This window comes from Chenopodium quinoa, unplaced genomic scaffold (genome assembly GCF_001683475.1).
Source record: "Chenopodium quinoa cultivar QQ74 unplaced genomic scaffold, ASM168347v1, whole genome shotgun sequence".
In the NCBI taxonomy this organism is placed as follows: domain Eukaryota; kingdom Viridiplantae; phylum Streptophyta; class Magnoliopsida; order Caryophyllales; family Amaranthaceae; genus Chenopodium; species Chenopodium quinoa.
Genome location: NW_018744143.1, coordinates 2,435,955 through 2,460,664, shown reverse-complemented (window position 1 = coordinate 2,460,664; position 24,710 = coordinate 2,435,955). Strand labels below are relative to the sequence as shown.

Here is a 24,710-nt window from a genome sequence, read left to right as displayed (position 1 = left end):
GTTCCTCAACCCCATATTCCCTATATCTTTTGTCTTTAATATCAAGATCAATACCCAACAAAATTTTAAATGAACTCCATAAATAAAATAACAAGGAAAAACAAACAAAGAAAATTACAAAAACAAAAAAAAAAATGTTAAAAAAATTAACAGTCTTTGTCAATTGTCACAAATTAAAAACAAACATAGAAAATACTTTCTCCGTTTTTTCTTTAGATACAACACATTTTAAAAAGATTACTTCACTTTAAATATATTATTTTTCTTTTTTTTATTAATAAAATCTCTATATTTCTCATATCATATGAGTTTATTTTTTATATTTCTCTCTATCTCTCTTATCTACTAAAAACACGCAATTTTTATTTTTAGAGTGATGCAACAAAAAAGAAACAGAGAAAATATATTAAATTAATTTAAAAGAATAGAAAAAAGTAATACATCAGTCTTCACACTACACTTAGCTTACTACCACTGGTAGTTTACTGTAACATTGTAAGAAGTAAGAACCCATTAAACACTGCTTCTTTAAGCCAAGCTAAGAATCTTTTTCTTCTACTTTTCCCCCATTTTCTTCTTTGTTTTCCACTGTTGTTTTTCTCCAGTTTTTTGAGCTTTCTCTCTCTTAAAACTGAGCTTTTTCTCTTGAAAAGTGAAAACCCATCTCTTAAATTCTTCCCCCATTAATACCCTTTTCTACAATGTTTAAAAAGCTAAAACCCTTGTAAAAAAGTAGGAAAAAAAAGGGTTGAGCTGTTCTTTACCCATTTTCAATCTGCGCCGCTTCGGCCGCCGCCAACGCTTGGATTGTTGATTGTAAAAGGGTTAGTGTTCATTTGGTTAGTAGCTCTACAATTTGATTTGAATTTGAGTCACTTTGGAGTTGAAATGTGGAATGTTGTTGATTTTGATTGTTGTTTTTAGTATTTTGTTGAGATGATTGTTAATAATTGGGTATGTTGAATTGTGGATTTGTTTGCTTACTTGATTTTGTTGAGTTTTAGCTTGCATTTTATAGTTGAAGTTGAAATTGATGTGAATTAAGATAAGAATTGATGTTGAAATTAGGATGTATGTAATTTGAAATTGTTTGTCAAATTGTGAATTGAAATTAGACTATATTTGTTTCTTTAATTGTCAAAATGAAGTGTTTTATTAAAACCCATTCTTTGCTAGTGTAAAATTGACAAGGAATTGTTAATTATTTGTCATTGTCAATTGGAAATTCGGAATGGTTAATGAATTGGTTGTCGATTGGTATGTCGTGCCTTACCATTTCTAAAATCTACTACTGGTTGTACTTGTACTGAAGTCATGTTGTTTATGGAAGCTCTTGAAATATAAGTATTGTAAAGGCAGAATGCATAAAATAATACTTTCATTTGTGCTTTTTAGTCCAAATATTGAATAGTTCCTTGCTTCCTTCTCAATCTGCCTCCATTATTCTCTCTTAAGCAGATTGCTCTCCCTAAAATGTACCCATCAAGCGACGGTGGCCAACTGGGTGGAGTTATACAGAAGAACAGGAAATGTAGAGACATAGTGTTCCTTGTTATTTTCGTGGTATTCTGGATTGCCATGATTGTCAATTCAAGTTTTGGGTTCAACAAAGGTAACCCAAAAAGGTAATACAAAAATTTATCATAATACTTTTCTCATTTTTATATTTTCATTGGGTTACTTTCTATATATTTCTTACTTAATATAGATATGCATGTGATGTGAGTCATGTGACCTTTTATTAGTTTTTATGGAAAGTTCCTTAATTTTGTTGAATTTGCTTAGATCTCATTTGTTTATCTGTCATTGCTCATTTGAGTAAAAAATGAACTTTTGTGCCCTTGGCTTGAATGAGCTACGGTCTGTGAGATTCACCTCTCATTCTGGAGAGATTGGGAATTTATAGCATTCCATTGCCCAGTTTTCTTATTATGATATTCTTCTGATCTGTAAAATCTAGTTTAAGGCAACAAATCATGATTCTAATTTTGCAATCAGATGCATTCCTCTAGGTTGTTATCAAATACCTTGATTTTTTCTTCCTAAAGGAAATTGACAATAGCAAAGTGCCAATCCCTGGTATCTGTTTATGGACAGAATCAAGACTTGGACTACTAACTTTTTGATGCTACATTATCTTCTATGCAAACATGCATGGGTCAAATCTTCCTGCTGCCTATCAAAGTATTCATGATTGTGGAAGGGCTGTGTGGGATAACCGGATAACAATTGGCAGAATCTGTAGGAAACCAAGAAAGATACAGTGTGCTTACTCAAGAAGCTGGAGTAATGCCGCTACTTTGGTACATTGGAATGAAGCTGCCATCACCAAATTTGTTAGGGCTCTTGCTTTGTAGGAAGGACGCACACAAAATTTAGTGGACTCATAGCTACTGCATCAGGGGCAATGATTTGAATTTTATAAAAGTTTTATGCAGCCTTTATAATAAGTAAATTTGTTTTGCGCTCATAGAGTTGCTGAGCTGATAAGTGGGATGGAATGTACATGTGCACTAGGACAAAGTTTTCAACATAATTAAAATAAGCTTGAAGCCTTGAAGGTGATATATCTGGTGTAAAATCCAGTATTCAGTAGCAACTCCAAGGAGCAAATGTATATTCATGCACGAAATAAGAATTGAAGAGCTTTATGCAGCAGATTAGGTATCCTTATGAAGATCAAAGAAAATGAAATGAATTGTAGTTGTGAACCTCTATTATGGAAAAGATGTGTAAAGGTAGGCTTAAATGGTTTGTGCATGTTAAAAAAGTACGCAGATGCTCTGGTGAGTATGTTGTGTAAGATGAGCATGAGATACTGTAAGTCAGTAAGTGTACGAAAGATGGACCCTACGGAATGGGAAGTAATCAGGGAAGAATTGGCCCATCTAGAATTATTGTATGATGTTGTCTTTGATTTAAGGTGGTGCAACCGTGCAAGTGTCAGTGGTGGATATTGACTTTAATTTATCAAATTTTTTTCTGTTTGAACCTTCCGACTTTTTATTTAACAAAAATGCTCAGCTACTATGCCATTTTATACTCATATTATGGATACCACAAGTCGGAATATTATAAAATAAAAAGTCGGAAGGTTATCATATTGTTAGATAAAAAGTCGGAAGGTTCAAACAGAAAATAAAATAAAAAGTCTGAGTTCTACTATGCCATTTTATTAAAATAAAAAGTCAGAATATTGTTAAATAAAATAAAAAGTCGGAATATTGTTAAATAAAAAGTCTGATTTCTACTATGCCATTTTGTACTCATACTATGCCATTTTATACTCATATTGACTTTAATTTATCAGTCTCGAATACCCCCCCCCCCCCAATCTGTAACTACTTGTAAAGGTGTACAAGGTGTAAATTGATCTTTGTTTTCTATATGTTTAGGTATATTGTTTCAACCTGTCAATTTCCTTTTATTTCCTTAAGTGGTAGTTACTTTAAAATTTCAGGTTAGTCTATGGTTTGGACTATGAGGGAAATCTATGTGGTGACAAAGATGCCCATCGAAATCTCCGTGAACTAGAACTCAGATATTGGGTAAACCCTAACCAGGTGCATGAAAGTGGATTAAAGAACTCCGCGTTCAAGCTAGCTGATGCCAGGAGCATTTGTTTGTTGGATTGCCCTATCCCAGCTGAAGATTCCCTTAACTGGGTCTGTGATTACCCTGATGGAGATATACATCTCACTCTAGATGAATGGATTGACAGGAACTACGATTATTTTGAGTTCCTTACCCCAGATATGAGAAACAGTTCACTTCAACTTCAAGGGCCTTGTTACCCTGTCATATACCCCAGTGTTAATGGTATGTTAATCTTTTTTTTTATTTTTTTTTTATTTGTGTAACCTTTCTACTGTTCATGCAGTCATGTATTCCTTTTATTTTTTTTATGGTTGAGATCATTTTATCCGATACTGTAGATATCTTGGATAAGGACTTGGGATATTTCTCTAAATTCCTTGCTTTTACTTTCTTTATAGTTTTCTGGAGCTGCCAATTTATTGCTCGTCCGTCAAACATGTCTTTACGGCATTGGCAGCAGATGGGGGGAGTAAACATCAACGAGGGCCTTGAAATTGACAAGTCAATTCACAAAACAATGAACTCACGATCTGCTGTCGTAAAGGTGAGGGACCTTTTATAGTTTACTGAGATTTTTGGAACTTTTTGACTGTTCGTGACAATGTTAAAGTCACCTTATTCTCATCACAATTTGTTGACTTGAGGATGTTTTAAGGCTTTCTCCTCAGCGTTCATTATCTTTACATCGTACTTTTAATTTAAAAACCATTAAGTAAACTTTTGTACCTGTGGGTATTGATATTGTTTTTGTAGAACATCTTCCATATGATTTGTGTAAAAGTGTTTGGATTCGAAATAATAATGCTAATCAGGTCTATGAATGAAGAATGCCAAGATAAATTAGTAAAATTACCATGGACTTTTGTATTCTTGTTTTCATGCGAAAGCTCCTTGTGTCTGATGGATGCCAAAATGTGACATGACTGACAGTCTGAGCCTATTGGCCAAAAAAAAAAAAAAAAAAAAAAAGAAGCAAAAACTGCTTATTATAGGTGAACCATGAACCTGACATTGTGAGTTTGTGACCCTTGGACCTTTCGACAGAAATGTATATTCAGAAATCAGAATACTTCAGACTGTCTTCATGATCTGCTTGTAGTGGATGGCTCCACACGTGTGCTTAAAAGTATATAATAGTTTAATATATGCCTTGTGAGTTGTGACCACTGCTGTACTTATAGTTCAGGCCTTTTTTGGTCAAAATTAATTTTTTAAATATCTGCTTTGTGCAGAGATACATGGCTGACATTGGAAAGTCATGGTTTGTACTCCTTGTTTGTGGTGGGGTCCTGCCACTTTTCTTGTCAGGGATTTGGCTGCTGTTGATCCGATATCTTGTGTCTGGGATGCCATGGATAACAGTCGTACTTTTCAACATTCTCGTAGTATCTGTTACTATGCTCTTTTATCTTAAAGGTTAGAGATCTATCTTTAGAAAACGTATATTTCAAATTATACATTCTGGACTCTTATATTTGTATTGGGGGTTTATTGTTGATTACTACGTACATTTAATTAGCACACTTTGTCGTTCTCAGCTGGATGGATTGGAAATGATGCTGTTACACCCATTGTTGGCGTTCATGACCCATATGATCATGTATATGGAAGGGTAAGTTCTTTTACCAAATTCTGACTTTACTTTGGGCCTATAGATGTGAGTTTTGAGCTGCAAATCCCTTGGAGAATTTGGTTAAATTGCTTTTACTATGATCTTTCCTCTTGTAAAGGGTTTGTAGAATAATGGGGATTGGGGATCGCATCAGATGATACTGTCAAATGATCGACCACTGTCAATTCAGAGGGATTGCATGTCACCACCAGGCATATAAGGTGGAAGCAAGAATAAGTTACCACAATGTGGCTTGGTCAAGCGTAAAAAGTTATAGGGGTTTGTCAAATAAGATAATTAGAACATGAGCTGACAGTTGTTGGAAAGAAGTGAAATGTTACAATAGAGAAACTGTTTGAACATAAGATATACCACAAGTTAGGGGTGGATTGTAGATATAAATGTTGGTTCTATACTTTCGCAAAACTAAAAGGATTAATTGATACGGTAAAGAATGTCAGAGATTTATTCAAGGAAAACTTCTTAGACTTAATCAGGAAGTGAAGAACCTCGACTACACGAGATGTTTACTCCAAAATCTTCCACTAAGATTGGGCAAACAATTCTGTTTAATACTTTAGTCCACTTTTTGACTCAACCCCTGGGAACAATCTCTTTAAACTGTCCATTCTCACTAATCTCCAATGAGATCTTCTCATGATTTTGTAGCTTGGTTCATCCCTTTCTCATAATTACAACAATTTACTTTATCACTCACAGTGAGCAAAGTAAATTTTATTTGTCAAATACTCCTAAGTTTTAAACAATACGAACTCGTATTTTATGTAGTGTATATGGAAAATGAAATGACTCAAACTCAAAACTTAGTGTGTTTACCTTATTATTAGCTCACTATGCAACTCAATGATTCTGGAATTTAATTTCGAGTAGGATTATCTGGGAAGGGAATTGGGTGTTAAAATTTTCAAATAAAAATTGGGTTTGATAGTCATTTGTTGCCTCTAAAAGAGTATAAGTAACAAATTTGCCTCTTACTTGAACTATAATTACCAAACTAATTGACTAGGGGGAAAGGTTTCATGTTGTATATTATGGTCTTTCCAACGAGCAAATTGCAAAAATTTATTGATGATACATTGATACTATACTACCTAGGGAAGAATAAAGGTAACAAGAGAGCTTCTTCTGTGCATAAAGACTTATCAATTGCTTTGTTAGATGGCTTACAAACTTCTGGTTGCCTAAAATAGGGAGGATGCACCAAGCTGTTGTTTCTCTATATGGGTTATTCCGTAACTACCAATTTACTGTTGCTTGCATAATTTTCTTAATAGAACATTTTTTTATTTGTGCACCAGGAGCTGACTCACCTACGTGTTGCTGCAATTTTGATGACTGCCATTATGGGAATGGCCATCCTGGCATCAATTGCCATAGTTAGACGCATCCTTATGGCAACAGCAGTCCTAAAGGCAAGTATAAACACCTGCTTTCATGTGCTACGATTGAGTTATTATTTGTCTAGCCATTGATTTATATGCTTGGATCCTGAAGATTGAGTTTGTTGAAGGATATTTGGGTCACAGAGGTCCAGAAATAAAACTCATGCAAAACTACTATGAAATTTTCGGAGAATTATCACTCTTGTGAAATTTGAGTCTTCAGACTCTAACATGTATTTGGCTTTGTCATTATTTGCTCTACTCTGAAAAGAAATTGTGAACACTGAGCTAAAGTCAGACTTTTGAGGTCTGGGTTTATGGTTATCGTGCCAAAGTTTAAAGAATGTAGTGTATGCAGACACATGATATTCCTCAGGGAATATGTTAATGATTATGCACCTTATTCTGTTTGCTATATCTCGGGTGGGTGGGTATTAGATTTCACTGTGAAGGAAGCTTTCAAAATAGCAAGATCCGCTGCATTATCAGACATCTTCATCAAGTTTGAGGGAACTATAATTACATATATACACTTTATCATAACAGTAAGTATTTACATATATACTCAAGTTGTAATCCGAGTAGGAACTTTCAATATGCATGCATTGCTTCTATTGCCAAAGATTACTCCGCTGGAAGTGGCCTACTTGATTAGGTGAGCAGATGACAAACTTTAAAGATCACACGATGGGTAGTTTATACACGTTTTTTTTTTTTTTTTTTTTTTTTTTTTTTTTTTTTTTTTTTTTTTTAACCTAGGCTAAGCCAACCTGAAATTATAGGTGATGCCTGTAGTTGCACTTCTATCTGATGACATGTTTAAATTTGTTCCAGGTTGCTGCAAAGGTTATAAGGGAAGTTCGATTTCTAATGACCTTTCCGGTCATACCATATGCCATACTTGGCATCTTTTACATGATATGGGTATCTGCTGCTTTGCATATATTCAGTTCTGGTGAGGTTCATCAGAATAACTGCGAATCCAACTGTTGTGCTTACAACCTTGGTTCAAGCCGGGTCAGCTGTGAGCGCTGTTGTGGTTATAGCATTCATTATACCCCTCACATAGGAGTCTCCATCCTCTTTCACTTGTTTGGTGGTTATTGGGCAACACATTTCTTTATAGCATGTTCATCCACTGTCATCGCCGGTTCTGTTGCTTCTTATTATTGGGCTCGTGGTGATTCATCGGTAAGAAATTAATTGCTAAATTCTTTTAGGCATATGCTATGAACTTGTGGTTTTGTGATTCTTTGAACATATGAATGCCCTATGAAAATTACTAGTCATCGTGTCCTTTCCTACATACAATTTTATGTCCTATTTAAATTTTTAATTACACTTCCCATGTTCAGTTATTTTTCTTTTTTGTTTAATAAGTTAAATTTGGAAGGGCCCTTGTGGTGTTCTAATGCAAATTGGAAAGAGGGAGAGGGGGTGGGTGGGGGGATGCTCAATTCATATGTTAATAGTATTTTTGGGTGCTAGATAACAAGCATGAGTATGGATTATATTTTTTTGCATGCTTTTGAAGGATGGTCCCCTAAGCTGTACGGTAGTTTTGCTTCTTTTGATTGAGATTACAAACTATTATACAGTTCTACATTCATAGCTTATACTTGTTTGGAGTTTATCTCCACCATAGCACACATTGCATTGCGTGCTATTGAAGGATGTCTCCTAAGATGTACAGTAGTTTTGCCTGTTTTGATTGAGATTACAAATTGGTATTAATAGTTCTACATTCATTGCTTTAACTTGTTTGGAGTTGATATACGCCAATAAACGCTATGGTTTACCTTGTAACTTCAGAAAATGTTCTTTTATCAATTGAGGGGGGTATTTTGCTGTAAATGATTTCTTATTATATATGCCTGACAATCTGTGCACATCGCATTGGCCATTCCGCTTTGGTATAATGTGTGTTATATGAGATGAATTGCATAGAAAAAATCAGTTCTGACTGGATTGCATGAAAAATATAAAATTGTCTGCATTGCATCATGGGATATCCCCTCACCTGATAGCCTAAAATTTCTGTAGTAAACTTATTTTGGACTCACTGTTGTATGCATTTTGCAGTCGAGAATCCCATTTTTACCTGTTTTTGCCTCAATGAAAAGGCTAGTCCGATACAACTTGGGTTCTGTTGCTATTGGCTCTTTGGTTCTATCTTTTGTGGAGTCAATCCGCTTTATACTAGAAGCAATTCGACGCAAGCTCAAGGTTTCCTATACTACGCCAGATAATTGGTTTGGGAAGGTAGTCCATAATTCTTCCAATTGTTGCTTAAAGTGCGTTGAGTGGACCATCAAGTCAGTGAATCGTAATGCCTATATAATGGTAAGGTGGTACTTATCTTTTAGTTTGCTTCTAATTTTCATTTAAGCTGTCAAGTTGTCTGCCTAACTTAGAAAGACCACTGATAGTGGTAAGGTGGTACATGTTTCTTTTAGTTTACTTCTAATTTTCATTTAAGCTGTTAAGTTGTCAGCCTAACCTAGAAAGACCACTGATAGTGCTCAAGACTAATCCTCTAACTTTTTTTAGTAGAATGATCCTAATGAAACTGATTCATTAAACAGTCTGCAGTGTTTAAATAAGTAGCAAAAGGTTGCCTATAGCTCAAGGATCAATTGGAAACAACCTTCCTGTTAGCTCAAAAGTTGGGCTACATACACATGACGGTCTGACCCTCCTACACCGCATAGTTGAGAGCCTCTGTAGTGGCATTGGGGTGATATTAATCTTGTTTATCTTGATCACCACACATTAAAGAAGGGTCAGAAACCAAAAGTTGAAGGCCTGAAGCTATCGCTGGTCATAGGAATGTCTTATGTTATACTGTTATTTCATTTGGTAGAAATAAGAGTGACCATCCCTTTATTTATTATTATTTTTTTTTTTTATTGTGTTAAAATTGCATTCATGCTAGTTTTTAGTTTTCAGCTCTAATTAAAATCAAGACAGATCTGGAAAATGCAGTTTCTAGTTTTGTTCTCCATCTTCAAATTTAACATGGCTTGTATAATTATGAGTAATTTTAATTTCATGATAAAAACTTATATTATATAACTTGAAATCACAGAGTCAAAAATTAAAAGCTACCAATTTTATTCAATAGGCCCATTCAATAGCTTTAGGAAATTCATGAATATTCTGTCTTTAGAATGAGGTTTGGTATCTGAAGATGCTTTTGTTCACTGTTCTAGATGTTATTCATTATTAAATAAATTATTGTTACATCATGAACTCCAAGTCATCATTTGATCATATCTAGTGATCAGCCTCTAAAGCCAGGTTCATGTCTGTCAATTGTTCTACAAAGCTATCTTAATATGTAGCTAAGCGATATGTGTGATGTTACTCTTGATTCCATTGAATGCCTTATAGATAATGAAAGATATTTTTCAGCCTGGCTATTCTGTATGAAATCCAATAGCAATTGGCAGGTTTATAGATCTCAATGTGACATTTTTTAAAGCAGTAGCTTATGGCCTTTTACTTTAGCATGTGGCTATACAGGATATTAACATCCTTGCTTTGGAGAGAATAAGGGGAAATTTGTTTTTAAAAAAAATAATAAAAACCCTAATTTTCCAGAGATCAGACCAGTAATTATCTGAACACCCAGTAGGTTCTGGCTTGATTTGAGATATGATGCCTGTGGCCTTGTATCCTTATCTGACACCTGCTGCTTCAGATGAAAAATTGATTCACTTCCTCCATTTTAGGGTTTAAGGTGCAAAACTATTTTCAAGATTAAACTGACCATAATTTTTCTGAAATATATTGATAAATTTGTTTTGTTCAGTACTTAGAATACTTGTTTTATATTTTATTATATCAGTATGTCAAGAGAAATTAATAGTCAAAGTTCTACCTTGAAAAACATGGGAATATTATAAAACAGAGGGAGTAGCATAGTTTCTGATACCTGTGATCTTTAAACCTTCTTGCATGGTATGATCTCTTATATTTGGCAATTGTGATATGCAGATTGCCATAACAGGCAAAAGCTTCTTCAAGTCTTCCGCTATTGCAACGGAGTTGATTATGAATAACATACTGAGAATAGGGAAGGTTAATGTTGTCGGAGATGTCATTTTGTCTCTTGGAAAATTTTGTGTTAGCTTATCAAGCGCCATGTTTGCATTCCTCATGTTGGATACTTATGACTACAAGTCTGCCCATAAGAAGATTACTTCTCCTTTGTTCCCAGTGCTGGTATGTAAATTCATTTTTTTGTCTGCTCAATATAAAGGTTTTATCTTTTGCCAAGGATTCAAAATTGAAATTTTTTATGTTTCATGGCTTAAGTTGTTGTCCACCCACCTCCATCCAAATAAAGAAAAATGGAAAACCTAAACGAATTATCTTTGCAAAAACACATCCAATTATTGAAAAAATTGTTTTGCCTGTTTTATCTTGCTAGTTGCTAATGATGGTGTGTAAACTACACTTTGTTGCATTGGTGATACTTTCTGCATGTTCTACTTTACTGTCCATCTTATAGACGTATAGAACATGAAATAAATTGTTCATTATATATCCTTGGTCCTCCTTGAGAGCCGGAGTTTTTTGTTTTCCTTCAAGAAAACCTGACAGAGTATTTTGTATGAGGCTGACTCGCAGTAAGTTATTGTAATTCCACCTCACTGGGACTAAATGGTTGAAGTGCTGCATCAACTGCCTGATTTTTTGCTCTCTATTTTGCAGGCATGTTGGGTCCTGGGTTATGTTGTTGCGACGCTGTTCTTTGGCGTGGTTGAGATGTCCATCGATAGTATTATTCTGTCATTTTGCCAGGATGCCGAGGAAAACCAAGGGACTGCTCAGTATGCACCCCCCCTTCTGCTTGAGACTCTTACAGACAAAAACGAGACCCAAAGACTCACAAATTGATCATCTGCTTTTTCTCAAGAATTTTGAAGCATGAAGCTTGTTATGTATTAGTTGTAAATATATTTAGAAAGTTTTTATTTTACACTTTTAACATTTATCCATCACTTGTTTGTTAAAACATATGTTGAATTTATTAGAAAAGCAACTCCTTAGTTAACTAACCTTAATTTAGATACAATCAAAGCTAAGACTAAAGCTTTATTTTGAGGTATGACTAAGCTATTAAGATGTAAAAAATAATTGAAATAGGTGTTATGATATTATAATTAAAAGTTAATGCTCCTATCTTTGGTTGTCCAATAAATGCTTGGACAGTTTCTAATAACTATGAAGCGAGTTAAATGTGCCACAAATCGAATGATAAATTGTTTGACTAGAAGAGAAAAATGGTGAGGGGCATCAATCGCATCATCATATATATGATGTTAGTGTTACCTTTGTTTCCATACTTATGAAGTTAGAAGAAAAAAATATGCCATATAATGGGACTGAAGGAGTACAAATCACATATTATGTCAAGAGTTCGACAGCACAAGCCTGGTTGGATTGTTCATAAGTTCTGCGAATTCTCAGTACGACCCATTTTTTAAGGGAGGCCGATCATTAACCCACATAAGAGAGATAAACAAGATGAGACACATAAAAACTGCGAAAACAAACTCCAAATTTTAGACATCCAATGAGGATATTGGCTATTCTTTACTATTACTGTGAGCATTATTGGATCTGGTCATAAGCCGATTCCACAGCACAAAAACTCAGTTCAAAACAAAATACTTTCAAAATGAAGGAAAATTTGCTATACATTCCAACTAAGTTATGAAAAATAAGTACCCCCATCAAGAAAGACCTAAACACCATTATAGTGAAGTTTTGAATGAGATTGTAAATTTTTACTTCTTGGCGAAGCTCAGGGTCTTTGGATTGATTTCATCAATTTGAATCACTATAGTTTTTCCATTGTCTGCTTCAGTGCATGGAATAGATTCATTCTCTAGCAGTTTTAAAACCTGTATACAAGATTATAAGTACAAAGTCAACAAACAGATCAACAGACAAAAAAAATCACACAAGTTACATTCATCCTGCCTACTCGGGCTGCCCTTTTTATGCAATTCTGGTGGCCATATATCAAAGACTATCTATTGTTAATTTTCCCTTAGCTTACACAGTATCAGAGGAACAGCAGCTAACTAGTTTGGGTCCTGTGGCCTGACTCTCTTAGTTAGCCATCCTCCCCTTGCATATAATATTCTCGCGGAGCAGTGTGGCTACTTTTCCAACATTTAACAATACAAGTATATACACAAACAAAAATTTTAAATTGAATATTTTCTAGTCAGTTGACATGATAAATTTCCCAAACAAATATATTTGTATCAAGGTATACTGGATAACATGAATATTAAAATATAACATACCAAACGTTTCAGGCGCTTTTTCTTGTTCTCCTCACCATCATCCCCAACAGAAACCTTAAGATAGCGAATTGCTGAAACAATGCAAATTCTTTAGTGTGAGTGTACATGGTTCCAATCGACTAGGACAAATGGCAGTAAGTAATAACTGTAACTTACTCGGGATGCCTGAGAGATTAGAGAGATGACGCTTCAGAAGTTTAATGGCTTCTTTTAGTTCAAGGGTACTAATGTCAAGCAACACCTCGTCCTCTGGCCTGTAGCAGATAATTAAGCTTGTTAAATCAGAAGAACGAAGTAATGTGTCATGAAACAGCAGCAACCAATTTGAACTTAATCTTAGCTAACCTGGATTCCAGAACCTTCTTTGCAGACTTTTCATCAGCATCTCTTGCCTTCCTGTTGTAGAATTGACACTAAAACACGGCCAGCAAAATGCAAATTAGAATTCATAATATGCATAAAGTACTGCTCCATGATACAAGATAAATCAGTGCAGGGCACTAGTAAGTACAAGCTACATTTTCAAACCACTAATTTGGAAACTTACTGTAGTACCCTAAATGAAACTCTTAATAATGAATTTCAAAGAAAGACTGCATTGGCATGGTGAAATAGAAACAGCGAGGGCAAATGTGTAGGTTCCTCAAAGACAATCAATCAAATGTAGTCCCATTTAATACGAACATAAGTAACAAAAATATGCTACAATCAATCAGACAGCATATCTAGATTTCACAGGATTGCAGGATCAGGAAATTATTTATCAGTGACCAGCTTAGAATTGAAACTTATTTTAATCGCTCTGAATCTGTTAAGAAGAACAGAAGTGCAGCATAGCAACGTCAGCATTTCCATGAACTTCAGATCAACTCCTTTTTCCCAGAATAGTTGTATATACCATTTCAGGGTAACAGAAAAATAAAAAAATAAAAAAAATGCCACCTTTCTTAAAATAATAGTAAAGGATCCATATGTTAATATTAATACCCCTAGTTTACTTTATCTATCTACAACCTTGGCACAAGAATTAGCAAGAGGAAAAAAATATAATGAGAGGAAAAGAATATAATTGTGATAAGCAAAGGATTCAACAAGAAAACTATGAATGTATATTGATGATGCTATCACCATTAGCAAGGGGCATTTCTGTCAAACCATATATATTGTTAATTTTTGAGGTGGTGTTCTAATGTGACAATATATTGAATATTAATGCCCAACAGAGGAGTCTACAGAAAGACAGCATGAAGACCTAAAATCTAATGAAAATTTTGTAAAAAATGCTAAGATCGGATTAATCGGAAATAAAAGGGTCTGCAGTCTCTGCACCAATTTCCATTGCAACTTCAATAAAAACAGTCATTGATTTGTCTTCAAGGAACAAATAAAAATTTATGACAAAGTGATAATACTGAGCCATTAAAAGGAGCTGTGGGTTGCTACTTACAGTTTTGAGCAAGCTTGCAAAGACAGTAAGAAAAGGCTCTAAGACATATCAAAGTTAATTTAGAACCACTAACCAGACACCGGGACAAGGACAGTACCTCTTTCATAAGCTTATCGGCCTTCTCTCGATCACCCTTACTGTATGCAGCAGTAGCCTGACAAGAAATCAAATATGTAAAAAAAAAAAAAGTTTGTTCATTATACATTCACATTCTTCATTGCACCCCCCCCCCCCTAAAGAGAATGGCATGCCTTTAAAAGAAATAAAGGGACAAGAAAATTAGATCAATAGGAAGAAAAAGCATCGACATAAAAAGGCTAAGTCCCCCACCCCTACCCCTTTAAGATTAAAGAAACAATTATGTGTATAAAAACTAGAAAAACACAAAGTAAACAGAGGACAAGGCCTCCTTGAAAGTAACAAGAAAGCAAGCCAGTAAATTGGGCACCAAAGAAAAAAAATCATAGGATAAGTACAATAAAAGCTTTACAAACACTAATTGCATTTACTCACAGCTTTGCAGTACTCTTTCATGATAGTCCAATACTCCTTAACAGCTTGACGAAGGGCTGGAAAGCTATCCTCATCATATTTGTCTATAACTAAAATATCAAGCATCAGTACATACAACAGTGAGTAACAGAAAGGAATGTGAAATTACACTTAAAACAGCACTAATAACAAACAGATAGCCTTACTGTAATTTAAGTTAAGAGAACTAGTATCGGTTTACATCTTGCAAAGCAATAACACCACCCTGGGTTACCTTACGCTTGACAAAAATTAGTTCACCAAGGTATAATGCAGTGGCAATCCAGTCCCATGTTAAGCCTCTTGTTTACAAAGGTGGCCCTAAGAGAACTTTTCCCATAAAACTAAGGAACCAACTCATTAGAATAAATGCAAAAGCACAAATCCACGAAGAGAGATTTCATAGCTCTCCATTTTTAAAGCACAGACAAAGAGTTCTATCTACTGAAATCATTACAAAAGCGCAATTTCTGGAGACTTCAATCAGGACCTCAGGTAACAACTACTAGTCTAGTAATTTAGAAAAAAAATATCAAGTTTCAACATATAACCAGCTGCATACCTTCATTGTAATCTGCTAATGGTTTCAAAGCAACAAATGTTTGCTCTATGCTAGTCTCGATCACAGGTTCAACAGCTGTTCTCCCATATGTTCTCGAGGATCTAACACTAGTTTTTCTAGGTAGCTTCTCTACTCTTTCAGGAGCTGAAAATAATGATCCCAAAATTTCCTTCTGCAAATCATAATTAGCATTGTTCTTCCTACGTGATTCCTTATTGTTTTCTTTCACCAATCCATCATTACTGTATTAGCAAGTTAATAATATATATCAGCAATCGACATCCATAAGAGAAAATTAGAATGCAGGATTCCCTTCACCCATCTCTCCCCTTCCCCTCCCAAGCAAAACAAAAAAGATGCACAAAAAGGAAGAGGAGGTAGAGTAACAAGTAAAATAGATGTAAGATGATGTTAAAGAAAGCAGGAACATAGTGAACCTTAGTGAAGAACCAGACTGCAACTTATTGGAATTTGGGCCATTCTTCAGATACACGTACATCTCCTGAGATTGTACAAAAATCCACATGAGAGTAGACATACATAACATTATAAGATTTTCAGGCCAACAGTTCTTTGAAAACGGCTGCAAACTTATGATAAAAATAAATGTGGCTATGCAGTTAGTTCTTAAGTATATAGTGAAGAGTTTTTTTTAAAGATGAGGAAGAAATTCAAATTATAAAAAAAAAAAAAAAGAACAAAGGTGCTTCTCCCAGAAATCAGTAGCAAAAAATAGCACAGCAATAATTTTTTACATGAACGGAAAGCAAGATTATACATACCACAAATGCTGACAGATTTCTGACCCCCCCCCCCTCCCCCCCAAAAAAAAAAAAAAAAAAAAAAAAAAAAAAACAAACATCAGCCAATGTAGCACCAAAGGGTAACAATCCAGACTATTTTGTGCCTAAAAAACTGACGACCACTAGAATGTAGTCCTTATGATCCCACATTCCCATACATAATAGCAAAGCATTTTGAAACACTGCATTTCTCCCATCCTTAAATAATTGATTCAATAGTGCAGACAAACAGAAGGTGAGGTGTGAGGAAGCACACTGGACTTGAGACTTAACACACCCTGTTAGAGACCTACAGCCACCTTAGCATGCAACTAGCACACAAAACAAACGTATGTGACATATCCGCATCCGAAGGGTGGGAGGGGGGGGGGGGGAGGGGGTCACGGAATAAGCAAATGAAATCGATGTTGAGGGTAGGAATCTGTTCACGTTATCCACACTAACAATTTTACCTTCTTTGAGATCATAGATACCATATAGTATAAAAATCCATCACTGCAATAAATTGTAAAAATTATTGCATTTTAATCTCAACTCTTGTCAAATTTAATAATGAAGGATTCCTCAACATCAATGCTTGCATGTAATCAATAGCACTATCTACGAGAACTTAACATAAACCTTCATGTGTAAAACTAGTGGCAAGCAGACAAAAGTACCAGCAGAATACTCTGCCTTTAGCCACACATCTAAAAGCCTCAATCACAGATTGTGAATACATTTCTTGCACAAAATCAAAGCTTTATCAAATTAAATTTACAGCACAGTGCTATACAATTGAGATGTGGATGTAAATCATGCAAAATTTAAATTTGTTTTACACACCAATGAACACAGAATGCAATTCAAAGCTACAGGCACAGATACAAAAATATATTGGTTAATGCAGACATGAAATTTGCACAGGTATTGACAGGAAGAATAGCATAGCTTCTTCCTCTAAAAAAGCCAGAGCTTACTTTTTCGGCACACCCGCTTACAACATCATCACTCTTCTCAAGGGTTGAAGCTGATAGATCAACAAGTGTCTCCATACTCTGATTTTCAAACAAAATACATAAATTGTTAGTAGATGTATTTTATATTACCAGTGCCCGAGTAACTCATATTATACAGAAATTTGTTACAAGTTATCCGAATATCAAAACAGAAGAAATGACGATTTTCTTCCATATTGACCCCTCAAATATGGTATGTAATCCACCCTTTAAAAAGGAAGCAAATCAGGAAAAGGATTCGGGATCCCTTTCTTACACGTATCATTGATCCTGTGTGCAATGTCATTTTCTGTAACAGGCTCGTATCTAGGCCAATGTTGGGGCCCTCGGATGAGAGACCCAAACCATGACTCATCATTATAGAAATTGATGAGTCATAATTTGGGCCTCTCATCCGTGGGCCTAACGTTGGCCCATATATGAGGCTATTACAGAAAATGAAAATTTACACAGGATCAATGATACAAGGCTAGATTCCTTTCTTACACGTATTATTGATCTTGTGTACATTTTCATTTTCCATAACAACCTCTTGTCTGGGCCAACGCTAAGCCCACATATGAGAGGCCCAAATCATGACTCGTCAATATTGATGTAACCTTCTCCTTTATTGATGTAATCTTAAGATAAGTTATAGATGACATGTTGGTTAGTGGTAACTTGTTGATGTAACCTTCTCCTTTATTTGAGGGTACAAATCCCACCCCAATCACTTTTTATGTATTCAATTTCTTATTCTTTTCCTTAGTTCATACACTTCCTCTGATCTTATAGTTTAACTTTTGCACTATTCACACCCTAACCTTTGTCCGCCTTTTGTGATTAACTAGTTGAGTCATCGTGCGCGATAACCCAACTTTGTGATTAATATTTATGGGCTTTGCGTTGATGATCATTGTTTAGTTTGTAACATATTGTGCTGTAGCCCAATTTTGCCAAATACTTGTTATAATTTGATTATGGTTAATGTGTAGATGATGCATATTTGTTAGCATTATGCTTGTACCAATTTGCTTATGCTAGAAATGTTAATACATTGTGCAAATAGTTTGTAGGAAAAAAAATGTTAATTTGATTGATGGGTATGGGAGCAAGTGTAGTCTATAAAACACATATGTTTGGTCGACTCATATGAGAAATTTCAAATACGATACTCGGTAGGGGAAGAAAAAACGTCAAAAAAAACATATTTAAAATATAATAAAAGTTTATTATTCTTTTTCTCAAAATACATGCAATAGTTTTACATATTTTGAGTTATAAAAATAATGAATTATTCTTAGTTCTCACCCTATACAACATAAGAATGTGATTAGTAGATCAATAATATTTCACTTATTATTTATAGAGGTAACACTCTTCCTAAGCTAAAAAAATACAAAAGAAACAAATTTTTGGAAAACAAGCAAAAAAAAATTAAAGAAAAGAAAAGGACAAGTAACAAATGATGTAATAGTAAAAAAAAATTATAAATAAAAAAAAAAGTAAGGAAAAGAAAAAACAGAAAATATAGAAACATTTGACATGAATAATCCCAAATTTCAGTCATCCTTCTTTTTTTTTTTTTTTTTTTTTTTTCTTTTGTTGATCCCTTTTGGTTATTATTTATAACAAAAACAAAAGTTTGGATTATTTTAAAATAAAATATCTAAATATGTTGGGATTATTCAAGAATAATCAAATATTGGGATTATTTTTGGAAGATGGTTGAAAGTTTGAGATTATTTATGTCAATCTATATATAGGAAAGTAATGCCTACATGGCAAAATTACTATTAATTTTAGGTATTCTCACCTTTATAAAGTGTATACATAAGTAAGGAAATATATACATGTGAAGTTTATTTAAAATTATCTCAATAAATCGTATCATAATATCCACTTCCACCGTTATATTTTAGTTGCAACATTTTGACTATAACGTTTGCCAATGCATAACTTCAACCTTTTAATCTTTTATATCTCTAGTTATAGATAAGTAAAAAACATAAAAATTTGATATTGTGAAAATACAAAATTAAGACAAATCTAACAAGATCCGGCATAATAATATTTTGCCCAACATATATCAACAAAGATGGTCAAATGAGATAACATGAATCGTACAAATTTCCAATTGTTGCTACTAAAAGAGAGCAAAGGAAGTATGCTATAATGTTAACTTATTAGGAATTTAAGTTATTAATGGTTGGATTTTAGCATTGGCAAGCGTGATATATGAAACAAGTCAAGTAAAAAAGAACGGAGGAAGTACAATATAAGTCACTTCATAACATTTATCACAAAACCATATTTGTATTAAAAAACCATCAATATAATATAAGATATCATCAAGATATTACAACTTTAATCTATGCTTAAAAATAAATTTCTATCAATAAGAAATGTGAAATAAAAAGTAAATAAAATTATCTATTGTCTCAAATATTGTGCTAGGTCACCATTGCAATGAAGATACGGTTAAGTATAATTATTATTTTTCCTTCTATTTTTATGTAATAACATCCTAAAATTTAGGTTATGGTGTACATTTTGGACTAAATATTGATATTGAACATTTTATTAATTAATTTCCCTCAGTGAAGAAATCAATTATGATATAAGAAACGGATTGAGCATGGTATTATTAAATTATTTTATCATGATGGATAAATAAAAAATAAAAAAAATGAAACTCATTTTTTTTTGTTTTTGTTTTGAAGGGGTTAGATGAAAAACTTTTATATATATGGAGTAGTAGACAAAGTACACATCATACAATCTTTGTAATTTAGTTTTCCACATTATAATTTATGATATAATAATGCAAAGTATTACTTTTATACAATATATAACTGGATTTTTTTTATTAATTATTTATTGAAATAAATAAAAGAGCATTCATCATTAACATTAAACGAAGTACATCCAGTTAAATTTATGAGCCCCATATATATTATTCAACCCTTGGGATTGTAATACATAATACATATCATACTACCAAAGTTTTCCTTAGGTTGTAGCCATGCAAACCAAGGAAAAGTAGAAATAGGGACCATACATGTGGGTACTTTTGTATTAAAGAGGAGAGATAGAAAGTAAGAGATTTGCTTAATAAAATTGGGCGCCACAAAGTGGGGTTGTGGATGATAAAAAATGGATACAAAATTGTCATAAAAGAAATAAAGTAAAAGTGAGTAGAACTTAGAAAACGGATGAAAACGAAAAGTGAGTAAGACTTAGGAAAACGAAGGTAGTATTTCTGATCTTTACAGGGATATTGAATTAGGTTTCCCATGTCCCCAGTTCCATATTTTCCCTTAAAAGTTCAGCTTGACTTTCTTCCTCTAAAGGAGTGTATTACATACCAATGATACCATATTTTAAAGGGCAACAATGAAATAAAATCTTTATTTTTAATTTTACTACTCAAACGACTTGTTAAGTAATGAAATTTGCTATAAATCCTAACTGTGGAACTGATATTATAAAAAGTCAAAGGAAAGGGAGGGTAAGACAAAAGAATTGACTAAATATCTTTGCAAAGAGGAAAATTTCAGGTAATGACATTGGGCACTAGTTTTGATGAGGCTGTAAATGAAAAAAAAGCTTTAGAAATTCATGATGTTAATACGGTCTTGGATGCAACAAAACCTATAGCTCTCCACAAGGTTAGGCAGCTATATAAACATGATATACAAGTAATTAATATGTTAACAAGACAATCAAAAGATGAAGTTTAAACCTATATCTTCTGCCTTTAAATGAAAGAAAGCTCTACCTTTTCCAGATCATATCCACAGAGCCCTGCAAATTCAGCATTCTCTCTACATCATATACCCCATCACAAAGCAAATTAATATAATAGTGAACCTCGGAAAGAGGAGTAAGTACAAATTTAAAAGATATATATTGTAAACCAGTATCAAGTCACTTCAGGGGAAAAGCAGAAAGAACAATAGCATTGTACTCATGCTATAAACAAGAGGTAGGTTAGAGTTGAGAATGAGAACGAGAGAGAGATTGCCTTCCAAATATTAATCCATGAAATTAGATCTCACTCTTGTAAGCATCTCTTCACAGCCTTCAGATCAATTTTAGTCTTTATTAGTTATTCAAAGTGGCATGAAGTTAACAATAAAGGATAATTGATGGATTCCTCATATTTTTGTTGTGTTGGATTCAAAAAGGTGTGTTTAGCCAAAAAACCAAGTCCAAGTAGCATTTACTATTAAGATATCTATATGAAGCTTTAACCCACTAGGAGCGTCAGTTTACACTGAGTTTTTGCCATGAGAATAGTTAAGATATTCAGTGGGACAATGGGAGTTTTGACAAAACTTTATGTCTAGAAATTAATCAATTTTAAGAGAAAAAAAACCACCGTCACCCATTGCCAGCCTTTAATACAATAAACATTTGAGAAAAAATAACATTTGAGTTGTGTAGAGCAGCATCTAGAATACAAGATCATGTGATTAACATACGTCAGAAATTCAAAAGGAGTGATTGAACTGAAAACACAACTCACCAAGAACTTGATGGATCATTTGCGTGTCAAGTTGAAACCCATCTCCAAGCATTTTGAAAAGAAAGTCTTCGATGTCTGCATGCAAGCTATCATCCTTCCCAGCATTATTACATGACGCAGAAAATGATTCATTTGAGTGCACTTCAGATGATTGAATTCTAATAGATTCATTTGAGTGAACTTCAGATGATTGAAATTTTGTAGATTCATTTGTTGCCATTATTGACTTCAGACATTCTCCTCCAGAATTTCCAGTAACATAGTTGTTTGCGGCACCTTTACCATTTCCTTCATCAATACATAGATACTTTGAGGTACCTTCAGCACATAAATCTAATGATGATAAAGAAGTTGCATTTATGCCATCTTTGGATTTATGAGTTGCTGCAGTAGTTCCCTGTAATTCGTAAAGAATGACACCAACCAAGTCCACATTACTATTTGCTTGAGAGTAAGCAGAAGCTAAAGTCTCCAGTGAAAAAGTGGAACCGAAAGCTTCAAGCAGCAGCTCCATATCCCTGTTACAATCTCTGGAAGATGAATTGCAAGAGCTGGCCGCCTCCATGTCTGGGGATGAACAACAAATTGAAAAACCATTCAAAAAGTAATATAAAAAAGGCATGATGCATTAATGGTCTTTTAGATTAAAAAAACCTAAGCCAGAAGAAAGCTCATGCAATAACAATGCAGAAATATTACCAGATATTGTTAAAGTGTCATTGTCTAAATCTAATAGTGGAATTAACTAAAGGTGAGGAGGGTTTAAGTTGTTACACAATATAACATGCACGCAGGTAACAAATTTTAGCAGGTGTATCAAGTACTAACCTACCACTTACTTCCCTTTCTTGCATGAAGATATGTAAAAGAATCTCATTTGGATGGCATGACATAAGAATTAAGAGAAAAACAGGGTTGCCTGGCTGCCTCACCTCTCCGTTGGGTGAACAAAAAAAAAGGGTTTAAATTTGAATCTAGCTTCCCCTTGTAAAATTTAGAGGAAAATAACCTTGAGGCTTGAGCTAGCCATATGAGTAAGGAAAATGCAGAATATAATAGTTAATCACATTTCCACAAGCATTAAACCTTCAAAAAAAAGAAAAAAAAAAACTAGAATCATCCCTCTGGGTAGATGCCCCTTTCTGACAAAGTCGCAAGCCACTAGAATAACGAATTAAAGGTCTTTGTGTATCTTTTCTCCCTATCTCCCCAAACAAATGTTAGCATGTGACAATTAAAGTAATTATGGAACTAAAAAAATACATAGAGGTCATGACCATTTCAAGGGGAAAAAACGCAAGCAAACATGTTTTCCAGTTGTCATAAGCTTCAAGAGTCGTCAGAATGTAATTAAATTTCCAAAATATCACGGAATAAACCCATAATACCAAACATCAACATCAAGCTAATATGTGTTTTTTCATTGCTCTTCAATCTCCATGCACCATCAGAATATATATCAACAAAAATTCATTCAATTTAAGATATCCTGTGTATCATATCACACAAACTAATTCAAGCAAGGGAGAACAAATGTCAAAAATGGCCAATTATACAGTAGGAGGTGTACATGGTGATGGAAGGCTTACGAAAGATCACCAAATATAGTCCTAAACCAGCAGCTACTTGTATCCTGGAGACCTGGAAGGTAAACATCAAGAAAAATACATTAAAATTGTCATACCAAATAGATTTTCATAAAAGAGAAATAAAATTATCCCTAATCATTTCAAATACCACATAACATAACTAACCAAATAGTCACTTTGACTCACTTCGTTCAACTATTATAAATCAAAAACTACGTTTTTTTTGTTTTTTGAGACAAATCAGACAAGTGCATATTATTAATCAAGGGACAATTTGTCCATGAGTACATACGACAATACATCAAAAACTACGGTACTATAGATGATAATACAATTTCTGAATACAAAAGAAACATCTAGATTCCAACTCGGCTAATGTTTTGAAATTCTCATTTAATTTTGGCCCCAAATGAAGTGTCAAGTGTCCATACCCATTTCAGAGCGTCGAGTATCCAACACAGGTAATTCAGGTGAAATGAAGAGCTTGAGCACCATAGCTTATAAACAACTTTAATGACAAACTATTTCAATCATACATTTCACAAATTTTGAAAAAAATAATAAACACCCCAAAATTTAAAATTTTCAAAAACCAAAGACAAAATTCGTAATAAATAACAATATATTGAACCAGTAATTCTCTCATAATCGCAAATTCTGCAATTTTTAGACCATCAAACATCAAAAAAAATTAAATTAACTAAAGAAACAAGAATCAGCATTCAACAAAAAGATGATTATCAACAACACAAAAGAACAATGCAGATTAATTAAAGATTTGAAATTTAGTATAAGAAGAAATTGAAGAGAACTTACAGAGAGAATATGGAGATTCTTCAATGAAGAAAGAGTGAGAGAGAGAGAGTGAAGAAGTAGAGAGAAGAATATTGTTGAAGAAGAAATTAAAATGAAGGCAGATTGTGTGACGTGGTTTGGGGGTACGTATGAGTACTATTTTTGGCGCTCCTCTTCTACTTTGGACTTGCTAGTGTGCAGTGAAAGTTCGTATCTACTCTCCCCGTCCCATAATACTTGACACAGTTCTCATTCTCGTCTGTCTCACAATACTTGATACGTTACTCAATATGAAATGGGATTATAAATAAAATAATATTTTTTCACATTTTCTCTCTCCTCACTAATCCCACCTCACCCTCACTTGTTGTTTCTTGCAATATAAAAATACAAAAGAGAATCTATTATATAATAAACAAATGTTTTAAATGGATCCACTACTAATTTTCTTAAACTATGTGTCAACCCCAACGTCCCAAGTATTATGGGACGGAGGGAGTACTACGTATTTCATTAACATATCTTGGTACATCGACT

General features: G+C 33.8%; 2 protein-coding genes across 5 annotated transcripts; one reads left to right on the top strand and one right to left on the bottom strand.

Annotated features, from left to right (window-relative positions):
• Nucleotides 1–420: 420 nt before the first annotated feature.
• Nucleotides 421–11,800, top strand: LOC110693259 (choline transporter protein 1-like). 2 transcript variants are annotated; one of them, XM_021870415.1, is made up of 11 exons: nucleotides 421–839; nucleotides 1,459–1,625; nucleotides 3,461–3,819; nucleotides 3,996–4,141; nucleotides 4,830–5,013; nucleotides 5,136–5,209; nucleotides 6,529–6,642; nucleotides 7,447–7,803; nucleotides 8,695–8,955; nucleotides 10,612–10,839; nucleotides 11,332–11,800. In XM_021870415.1, exons 2-11 carry the CDS (start codon nucleotides 1,474–1,476, stop codon nucleotides 11,515–11,517), a joined length of 2,061 nt encoding a protein of 686 aa, XP_021726107.1. In that variant the 5' UTR covers nucleotides 421–839; nucleotides 1,459–1,473; the 3' UTR covers nucleotides 11,518–11,800. The 2 variants fall into 2 exon arrangements, with proteins under 2 accessions (XP_021726107.1, XP_021726106.1); XM_021870414.1 differs by having other exon boundaries at nucleotides 423–824.
• Nucleotides 11,801–12,197: 397 nt separating this feature from the next.
• LOC110693258 (putative nuclear RNA export factor SDE5) lies at nucleotides 12,198–24,489 on the bottom strand. Of its 3 annotated transcripts, none has more exons than XM_021870413.1 (13): nucleotides 24,195–24,489; nucleotides 23,360–23,430; nucleotides 21,790–22,356; nucleotides 21,040–21,065; nucleotides 17,241–17,318; nucleotides 15,916–15,980; nucleotides 15,479–15,720; nucleotides 14,899–14,981; nucleotides 14,483–14,539; nucleotides 13,284–13,351; nucleotides 13,095–13,192; nucleotides 12,939–13,009; nucleotides 12,198–12,527 (listed from the first exon to the last, which is right to left on the bottom strand). In XM_021870413.1, the coding sequence occupies exons 3-13, from the start codon at nucleotides 22,352–22,354 to the stop codon at nucleotides 12,411–12,413; spliced, it is 1,470 nt and encodes a 489-aa protein (XP_021726105.1). In that variant the 5' UTR covers nucleotides 22,355–22,356; nucleotides 23,360–23,430; nucleotides 24,195–24,489; the 3' UTR covers nucleotides 12,198–12,410. The 3 variants fall into 3 exon arrangements, with proteins under 3 accessions (XP_021726105.1, XP_021726103.1, XP_021726104.1); XM_021870411.1 differs by having other exon boundaries at nucleotides 14,899–14,987; nucleotides 24,195–24,488; XM_021870412.1 differs by having other exon boundaries at nucleotides 14,899–14,987; nucleotides 23,379–23,430; nucleotides 24,195–24,488.
• Nucleotides 24,490–24,710: the final 221 nt, after the last annotated feature.

Bases quoted from the DNA above. Each gene is read 5' to 3' on its own strand.
- LOC110693259 (XM_021870415.1), top strand. From the start codon at position 1,474: ATGTACCCATCAAGCGACGGTGGCCAACTGGGTGGAGTTATACAGAAG. The intron at 3,820-3,995 runs GTATGTTAATCT...CTTTCTTTATAG, and splicing joins CATATACCCCAGTGTTAATG to TTTTCTGGAGCTGCCAATTT. The intron at 6,643-7,446 runs GCAAGTATAAAC...AATTTGTTCCAG, and splicing joins TGGCAACAGCAGTCCTAAAG to GTTGCTGCAAAGGTTATAAG.
- LOC110693258 (XM_021870411.1), bottom strand. From the start codon at position 22,354: ATGGAGGCGGCCAGCTCTTGCAATTCATCTTCCAGAGATTGTAACAGG. The intron at 13,352-14,482 runs GTACTGTCCTTG...GCCGTGTTTTAG, and splicing joins CCGATAAGCTTATGAAAGAG to TGTCAATTCTACAACAGGAA. The intron at 13,193-13,283 runs GTTAGCTAAGAT...TATCTGCTACAG, and splicing joins AAGAAGGTTCTGGAATCCAG to GCCAGAGGACGAGGTGTTGC.